Genomic DNA, 10,000 nt, shown 5'->3' with positions numbered 1-10,000 from the left:
GTGTGCATGTGAGAGAGAGTGATGAACGATGAAGAGGAGTGTGATTGTGCGATCACAAAGAACACGCAGGCAGAGAGAGAGAAGTGATGGGAGGAGTGAGATATAGAGTGAGAGAAGAAGAGAGGGAAGGGGATGTAGAGGAAGGGTGTGAGGCAGACCCTTAGTGCTAAAAAAAGATAGAGACACTGAGACGAATAGAACATAAGAGAACAAGAGAAATAGAGGGAATAAGAGAGAGAGAGAAGGCGGATGAAAAAGAGCAGAGGGCGCCCAAACCTACCCTGAGTCAGTCCCCTTGTTGTCAATCACCACGGCAACAGAAATTAATCCGCTTAATCGCAGCCGATCTAACACAAAAAACCCCAGGTGAAAAGCCAAAGCCGATCAAAAAACTGCACCGCTTATCCAGCCTCGGAACTCTAAGTCATCTTGTGACACTGTAATAACAGCCTTTATAACACACCGATAGTTTCATCTGTAAACACATTATGAGCTATTGAGCCGACAGTGCCATATTCAGCTGGCTGCTCTGTAATTATGATATGGCAGCTTTGGAGCGGATTTTGACGGTGTGTGATGATGGGCTGACCTGGGGAGCCGCTAATCCATCTCCTCGGATGTTTTAACAGCACTCCACTGCACTGGCAAGACTGGTAAAAAATTAAGGGCCAATACACTTGAGTTATGGTCACATTCAATTAGTTCCATCAGCTGCTGGGTTGTCGCAGCGGTTGTTGTGTGTGTGTGTGTCTGTGTGTGTGGGCGTGTGTGTGTGTGTGTGTGTCTGTGTGTATCTGTGTGTGTGTGTGTGTGTGTGTGTGTGTGTGTGTGTGTGTGTGTGTGTGTGTGTGTGTGTGTGTGTGTGTATGTGTGTAGGTGCACAAAAGAAATCGTTGCATGGCATTGTTAACGCGATCCCTCAAGATGGCACCATGTGGCTGAATAGCAGCAGCTACTCTTTACTGTCTCAGACCTCACTATTTACTGTGAAGTGAAAGACTTATGGTCCCCCCTTCTATGAAAAGCCTGATTCATGCCCATTTGTCATATAAAGCAAAATTAGATATATCTGTTCAGAATGTGTCATACATATCCCTAAGCTTTCAGTAAACATGCTTAAAAACTGGGCAAAAGTGGACGTGGAGTGTGGTCAGAAGTCTCGGTCGGTTGAGCGTAATGGGCTTTTAGTGTTTGTTGTGACCTCCAACAAGGCCATCTGCTGTGTTGGACAGGGGGAGTGTGTGTGTGTGTGTGTGTGTGTGTGTGTTGAAGGCTGGCTCTTGATGAAACATGAGATGGATGTTGGAGCTGGATGTCCCATGTCCTTGTGTGCTAAAAAAAAGTCGCCACAGTTGTCAACCGCGGGGCAGGATGGGAAGAATGACTATGCAAGGAGAGAGTGCAGGAGACAGCAGGACAGAGAACAGAGGGAGGGAGGGAGAGAGAGAACAGAGGGAGGAGAGAGAGAACAGAGGGAGGGAGGGAGAGAGAGAGAGGGAGGGAGGAGAGAGAGAACAGAGGGAGGGAGGGAGAGAGAGGAGGGAGGAGAGAGAGATGAAAGAGAGGGACATATATAGAGGGAGGGAGGAGAGAGATTAAACAGAGGGAGGGAGGGATATAGGGGAGGGAGATATATATAGCGAGGAGGAGAGAGAGAAGGAGGGAGGGAGAAAGAGAGAGGGATGAGAAGAAAAATGACAGTGTAATTTGGTCTAAAAGAGGGGGGCTGTGAGCTGTGAGATGAGGGCCAGCCCCACCTTAACCAGATGGGTGAGAGGGGGGGGGGAGGCACAAAATGACTGCCTGTCAGTGTGCACACTTCTGTCATCTCTCTGCTTCTCTCTCTTCTTCCCCTCTTTCTCTCATTCCCTCTCTGCCTCTCCATCCCTTACTCACACACACACACAGAGAGAGAGAGAGAAGCATTTCCTATTTCCTCTGACAGGAACCATTTAGCTTTGAAGTTACTGTGGCAATGAGAACTTAAGTACTCTTCCTTTGGAGTATGCCTGTCGCCTGTGTAGCTTATTTTCTCTTACTTATCACAGTAATTCAGTTGTGCAACTTACCTCCGCATGTGAAATGTTTGGTGTGCGTGGTGTGTGTGTGTGTGTGTGTGTGTGTGTTTGCGCGCGCGTGTGTGTGTGTGTTTATGTGTATGCTTACTTCAACCTGAAGCACTACAGTAGATGTTTCTGAAAGTGAAAAGGTAGATTGCTTAAACTGTTGTGTGAGTGACTGTATAAGTGTATGCTAACTTCTCACAAAATCCTTCCTTCTATCTCCTCCTTCTTCCCCTCCCTCTATCTTCCTCCTTCCTCTCTTCTCTCCCCTCTCCTCCTCTCCCTCTCCTCCTCTCTCTCTCTTCCTCCTCTCCCTCTCAAGATCGCCCCTTCCCCAGCCCCTGTTGGAGGCGCAGTATAACAGCGGGGCGGAGGGCGTGTGGGCAGCCTCCACAAGGCGCTGCGGGAGCTGGATCTGGACGGGCGGGCGCTGGTGCCCAGTACCAGTGGGGACTGCCTGGGTCTCGAGGCTTGGAGGGCCTGAGGGAGTGGAGGCAACGGGTCAGCCTGTCAGGCCCACAACGCCACCGGATCTGGACGTGGGTTTTCAGCTGCCCGCACCAGAGAGAGCGGTGAGGAGGGGGGGAGAGAGGGAGAGAGAGAGAGGGGGAAGAGAAAAGAGAGAGGGGGGGGAGAGAGGGGAAGCGAAGAGAGAGTGAGAGAGAGGGAAAGAGAAGAGGTAGAGAGAGAGAGAGAGAAGAATGGGTAGGAGGGATGGAGAGAGGCAGACATACTTGTAGTGGGGGAGGGAGGGATAGAATAGATGAAATGAGAGAAGTGAGTGGAAAAGAGGAAAAGAAGCGAGAGAAAGAGAGATGAAGGGATGGGAATATAGAGATGGATGGAAAAGGATGGAAGGAAATAGCAAAACTAGGACCGCCAGTGAAGAGAAGCGATGTGGGAAGGAGAATGAGATTAGAGTAGATTGGATTAGATTAGATTAGATTAGATTAGATTAGATTAGATTTTATTTTCATTGTGCAGAGTATAAGCACAGAGACAACGAAATGCAGTTTGTGTCTAACCAGGAGTGCAAAAAAAAAAAAAGCAGAAAAGTGTGATATATTATAGACAGCTGGTGAAGGATATGATGATGGAGAGATGAGGGGAGAGGGCTGAGAAAGAGGTGGAGGAGGAACTGAAGTCTACAGTGGCACCACACTGAGAGAATGAAGCAGTGATGTGATGAGTGCAGTGTGTGAGAGAAAGAGAGAGAGAGAGAGAGAGAGAGAGAGGGATGAATAAACAGAAGGAAGGAGAAGAGGTGGACAGGCAGTCCATGCTCAGTTTGAACCAGAGAACAGTGAGTAAGAGAGAGGGAAGGAGGTCGGTGGAGAGAGAGAGCAAGAGAGAGAGAGAGAGAGAGAGAGAGAGTGGGGAGAAGAGGAGAGAGCGGACCCAAGTGCATGTTCAGTCTCTGAGCCCCTTAGACACAGAGACCACACATCAGCGGTGTGAAGCCTCACACTTGAGAAAACTGTCTGGAGCAAGGGATGGAGAGAGCCATGGAGACGGAGGAGAGGAGAGAGGTGAAGATGCAGGGGAAATGGAACAGGAGAGAGAGAGACTCACAGAAAAAGAAAGGGAAAGATGAAAATGAGAGGAGGAGAGAGTGATAAGGCAGTAGACTGATTAAGAGACAGAGTAAGAAATATATTGAAAAGGAGAGAGAGAGAGAAACAGATTGTCTCCCCTCACTCAGTTGTTTTGATTCATTTTTGTCGGTGCTGATAATTGTTTTGGCAATACAAAAAAAATGTTTTTTTGTTATACTGACAACGGCTAATTTGAACTGCATGTAATTGAACTGAGATGGAAAGCAAGGGATGTAAGAGAGTGGAAAAAAAGAGGGAGAGAGAAAGCTGGTGAGACAGATAGATGGAGAAAGAGAGAAAACGAAACACTTCAGCGCAGACGCTGTCTCCGTCTCAGTCTCCGTCTCAGTCTCCGACTAAAAGTACTACTGTAGATGGGAAACTGTGAAGCAGTGAACTCTTCTCACACAATCAATCAAGCTCTACTGGCTCCAGCATTGCCACTGGCCCAGTGGAACAAAGAGGGTCGGATTAACCCAGCGCTCTGTTGAACTCCCACGGAAACTGAAAGCGTGCTGATAGACTGCCTCCATTAACTGCTAGAACTGTGGTACGTTGCAGAACGCCACCACAAATTGATGCACATACTGTACCAAGAACTGTGGAATGTTGTAGAACGGCACCACAAATAGATGCACTGCTAGAACTGTGGAATGTTGCAGAACGCCACCACAAATAGATGCACTGATAGAGGCACTGTTAGAACTGTGGAATGTTGTAGAACGGCCCCACAAATAGATGCACTGCTAGAACTGTGGAATGTTGCAGAACGCCACCACAAATGGATGCACATACCAAGAACTGTGGAATGTTGTAGAATGGCACCACAAATAGATGCACTGCTAGAACTGTGGAATGGTACAGAACGCCACCACAAATAGATGCACTGATAGAGGCACTGTTAGAACTGTGGAATGTTGTAGAACGGCACCACAAATAGATGCACTGCTAGAACTGTGGAATGTTGTAGAACGGCACCACAAATAGATGCACTGCTAGAACTGTGGAATGTTGCAGAACGCCACCACAAATAGATGCACTGATAGAGGTACCTGTTAGAACTTTGTGAATGTTGTAGAACGGCACCACAAATAGATGCACTGCTAGAACTGTGGAATGTTGTAGAACGGCACCACAAATAGATGCACTGCTAGAATTGTGGAATGTTGCAGAACGCCACCACAAATAGATGCACTGATAGAGGCACTGTTAGAACTGTGGAATGTTGTAGAAGGGCACCACAAATACATGTAGATGCACTGCTAGAACTGTGGAATGTTGCAGAACGCCACCACAAATGGATGCACATACCAAGAACTGTGGAATGTTGTAGAACGGCCCCACAAATAGATGCACTGCTAGAACTGTGGAATGTTGCAGAACGCCACCACAAATGAATTCACATACCAAGAACTGTGGAATGTTGTAGAACGGCACCACAAATAGATGCACTGCTAGAACTGTGGAATGTTGTAGAACGGCACCACAAATAGATGCACTGCTAGAACTGTGTAATGTTGCAGAACGCCACCACACAAATAGATGCAACTGATAGAGGCACTGTTAGAACTGTGGAATGTTGTAGAACGGCACCACAAATAGATGCACTGCTAGAACTGTGGAATGTTGCAGAACGCCACCACAAATAGATGCACTGATAGAGGCACTGTTAGAACTGTGGAATGTTGTAGAACGGCACCACAAATAGATGCACTGCTAGAACTGTGGAATGTTGCAGAACGCCACCACAAATAGATGCACAGTGTGTTGGACGTTGCCACGCTTGTGCGTAGACAGATGGAATTATGATACAGACAAACAGAGCGCGCGTTCAGACGAGGGAACATAGAAAAAGATCAGAGGGAACACGGGGCGCGCGAGCACACACACACACCCAAACACACACGCACACACACACTGATATGCATATACACACACGCACACACATACACACACACACTGATATGCATATACATACGCACACACACACGCACACACAAATACACACTCACATAGACACACTCACACGCACATACACATGCACATATATTTAGTGGAGATGATCCCAAGAATTCAACTGAAAGTTTCTCTCCCTGTGTTTGTCTGTGTGTGTGTGAGTAGTGCCGTCTGGAGCTCCTGAGAACGTGACTGCAGAGGCGGTGAGCTCCACGCGGATCCTTGTCAGCTGGGGCACGGTCCCAGAGGAGCAGAAGAACGGACACATCTTGGGATACAAGGTGTGTGTGTGTGTGTGTGTGTGTGTGTATATGGGAGTCTGGTCCCTGGTGACTCCGTGCTGAATGTGTCTATGTGAATGTCTGCTTGCCGGTGTGTTAGTGTGCTTGTGTGTGTGTGTGTGTGTGTGTGTGTGTGTGTGTGTGTGTGTGTGTGTGAGAGAGAGAGAGTCTAGTCCCTGGTGACTCTGTGCTGAATGTGTGTTTGTGAATGTATGCTTGCCAGTGTGTTAGAGTGTTTGTGTGTGTGTATGTGTGCGTGCGTGTGTGCGCGCGCGCGTGTGTGTGTGTGTGTGTGTGTGTGTGCATGCCTGTGTGTGTGTGTGTGTGTGTGTGTGTGAGAGAGAGAGAGAGTAAACATACCATGTGATAATGCTCACAGACACCCAGAGAAAATAAACACTTTTACTACATAATCCCTTAGGGATAGCCTCCTTACTCCCATCTTCCAGCCCCCATCTCTCTCTCTCTCTCTCTCTCTCTCTCTCTCTCTCTCTCTCTCTCTCTCTCACACACACACACACACACACACACACACACACACACACACACACACACACACACACACACACCCTCACACAAACACACACACACACAGTTACATTCCTCTGCCACAGGCTGTTTTCTTGTTTATATTTCTTCTGTTGTTTATGCTGATCACAGCTGGTTGCCAAGGTGATCCCCAGGATGCTTGTTAGGTGGTGATGGAGAGAGTGCAGTGAAACAAATGAGCCATTTAATCTTTTGTGTGTGTGTGTGTGTGTGTGTTTCTTTATGCCTTGAGAAAATATCACCATCCTTGCTGTATAAAGGTATGTGCAGTGTCGAGCAGTTTAGCGGCCCACTGTGCTCCACTGTTGTTGCCTTTGGAGCTTAGCCGATCAACACAGACACCTGGTGAGCAAGCAAGCCTGCTAGCAGATTACATGTGCATTAAACGGCGTGTTAGCATAATGTGTTAATGTGCTAGCCTGTAAGCATAGTGCATACGTTGGACTGGCAATACGACATACAGAGAAAGCTCTGAGAACCAAAGCACTTTTTAGGGCAAAACAAACTAGACTAGCACAGTAGGGGTGTAACGGTACACAGAAGTCACGGTTCGGTTCATACCTCGGTTCGGACATCACGGTTCGGTACGAGTTCGGTACAATGGAGGGAAAAGCAAAACAAAAATGCAGAAAGCATTTTTTTTTGTACATGTCTCAGGCTGTACCACCTAGTGTCATACAGTCTCTTCCCTGAGCTATCTGCAACAGCCTGAAGTGTGTAAGATGTAGGCTAAACAGTACAATAAGTACCCAGACTCCATCTGTAACTTGTAAACAAAATAAGACAATCAGCTATAAACTGAAAAATAGGCCTACAGCATCTCTTATTTCTGAAAGTGCAAATTACATAGAAAAATGATTTTAAAATCCACTTAAGCAAGACCTTCAACATCTGTGTTTAGTTGTATATGGAAGGGTCTACAATTTGCCTCAATATTTTTTTATTGTGTGTAAAGTAATAATCTAGCCTACTAACTGTGAAAATATCGCGACTATTTTGCCTTTTAAAAAAACTAAATTGCTTCTTTCATTTCATAAACAGACTACAACTACCATCTACCATACAATTACCCCAACATAAAGGTAATTACCACGCCGATTTACATAGCTTTCTGTCATTACGTAGATCATTTAATTTAAGCCATAGGTTTTGGCCCTATTTGTATATGTATTTAAAGTCTGCTGAAGCTTGGGGGAAGTTGTTTTTCCCTCGCTTCAGTGGGATTGGTAGCCTACAACATCTGGGTGATGGCTTCAATATGTGTAGCATTTTTCCACTCATACCCAAGAACTGCTGAACAACGCCGACACACAGTTCCATCTTATCCACCACTCTTTCACCTGTAGGCTACTAACGTTACTGTAACTGAAGTTCTCAAACTTGCGATCTTAAAGAGACCAGCGGATCCTCTAACTCTTGTGGGTCTAACCTTAGTGCTGCTAATGACTGACGGATTCGACGATTTTAACCTGACAAAAAAAAAAAAACATAGGTTTCAATCAGGAGGAGCATCTCGCTGCAGCTCATGGGAAGGCGGGCTTGACATCAAGCCCAGCCCACATCCAAGTCAGCCATGTTTTTTTGTATTACGCCACGCAGTTTAAAATTGCTGGGGCGAGAGGGAGAGGGAGGCAGTCAGCAGAGAGAGCCAGAACTCAAGAATCTAGACTGAGCGAAGCTGCTAGTGCTACATTCTACAAACCAGCAACTTACTGCAAAACACGCTTTATTGTGTAATTCAACACGTAAACTGTGGATTCAAACCAGTGCAACAACTCGCAACAGCACCAACATTTCCATCACACTACTCGTTCGTCAGATAGGAACCTAGCTAGCGGGCTAGCTAGCGGGGCAAAGTTAACCACCCAGATGGCAAGAGGCTGACGGCGCCCAGTTTCGCTGTCGCCGGGCGGACCGCTGAGTTTTTGCACATCAGTTCTACCGCTGGTCCGCTGGGCTAACGAGCCGCAGCTTTGACCACCTTTTCTTTATTCATTTATACGTGTGGACTGCCGGTGGCCTAACGTTACTATCGCTGGTTGTTGACAAGTAGCCTATCTACCGGGTGGTCCGATAGCTGCTTGCTGGGCAGTAGCCTATATTTGAGATGAGGATATGTCTACCTTGATCTGACCGGTTAACGCTACATAATGCATGCTTCTAGTTCACCTGTTAATAAAGCAAAAATCGCCTTTGTAGCCGACATTTGGTTGTAATGGAGAATTCTTGCTGTTAAACTGATAGTCCATGATAATGAAACAACACACCATTCTACTTTTTGAGGGCTAAATGAAATGAAATATGGCTCGTTTCCACGTTTGAACACATTGTCATCAATATTTAAAATGACCATTTTTTGAATGTGCATGTTATTGTTTCAAAACCGAAATCAAATGAACTAAAAAAAGTACACTAACCCAATTACAGTAACTAGCCTAGGCCTACATGAAAAATTCACTGTGGTTGCATGAAATGTAATTTGTGTTTAGCCTACATCATCAGTTTCTATCATCTAATATGAAACAATATACTATATAATTCGCTACGGGCTGCCGGAAGTAAAGCCAAAGCCGTATGGGGAGTGACGTAGGCAAAGAAAACATGACTGAGTTGGATGTGGGCGGGGCTTGATGTCAAGCCTCGCCTTCCCGCAGGCTGCAGCGAGGTGTACTTGCCAATCAGAGCTTCAGAGCTAAGGCGAGGCTACAGATTAGCGTTAGGTGTCGCTAAAGAACTCCCGTAACTCTCGCTACTTAACAGTAATTGCGCATGAAATTAATTAATCCGCACACGAGTTTTATGTATTTTTATACCGTGTACTCTCCGTGTCAATTCATGCACCGAACCGTGATGCCCGTACCGTTTCGGTTTAATACGAATACATGAACTGTTACACCCCTATAGCACAGTGTGTTAGCCTGTTGCAGTAGTGTGTTAGCGTAGCGTGTTAGTTTGTTCACGTAGTGCATTGGCACGTTAGTCTGTTTACGTAGTGAATTATCACATATGCATATTAGCGTGTTAGCCTGTTAACGTTTTGTATTAGCGCATTAGCATGTTAGCCTGTTACTGTAGCAACATCCTCCCACAGAGGAGGAGAGGGGAGCAGTGCAGAGGGTCATGTGTGAGGGGACTGTCCGGAGGCATTCAGATATAGTTCAGATGAAGTGCCACAGCTAGGAGTGTTAATACATTTGTGTGTGTGCGTGTGCGTGTGCGTGTGCGTGTGCGTGTACGTGTGTGTGTGTGTGTGTCGGTGTGTAGGTGTAAGTGTGGGTGTGAGTGTGTGTGTGTGTAGGTGTGTGTGTGTGTGTGTGTGTGTGTGTGTGTGTGTGTGTGTGTGTGTGTGTGCGTGTGTGTGTGTGTGTGTAGGTGTAAGTGTGGGTGTGGGTGTGAGTGTGTGCCTTTGTGTGTATGGATGTGTGTGAGTCTGTGGGGTTATGTGCCTCTTGCCCCTGCAGTCATCTTTCTGTAGCCACAGGGGGTGCTGGTTAGGCCTGATGTAATGTTCAGTAACATTAGAGAGTTTGTTTTGGCAGAGAGAGAGATAGGGAGG

The 10,000-nt window shown here is 46.5% G+C and overlaps 1 protein-coding gene across 1 annotated transcript in view; it reads left to right on the top strand.

Moving 5' to 3' along the window:
• The window catches only part of sdk1b (sidekick cell adhesion molecule 1b), a 296,641-nt gene that overhangs the window by 239,434 nt on the left and 47,207 nt on the right, over positions 1 to 10,000 (top strand). Inside the window, 3 exon segments of the mRNA XM_048249003.1 lie at positions 2,402 to 2,564; positions 2,615 to 2,635; positions 5,780 to 5,895. Coding sequence (XP_048104960.1) covers positions 2,402 to 2,564; positions 2,615 to 2,635; positions 5,780 to 5,895 — 300 coding nt within the window.

Source organism: Alosa alosa, chromosome 7, assembly GCF_017589495.1.
Source record: "Alosa alosa isolate M-15738 ecotype Scorff River chromosome 7, AALO_Geno_1.1, whole genome shotgun sequence".
NCBI lineage: Eukaryota > Metazoa > Chordata > Actinopteri > Clupeiformes > Clupeidae > Alosa > Alosa alosa.
Note: the sequence above shows the minus strand (reverse complement) of the source record. Positions and strands in the feature narration are given on the sequence as shown.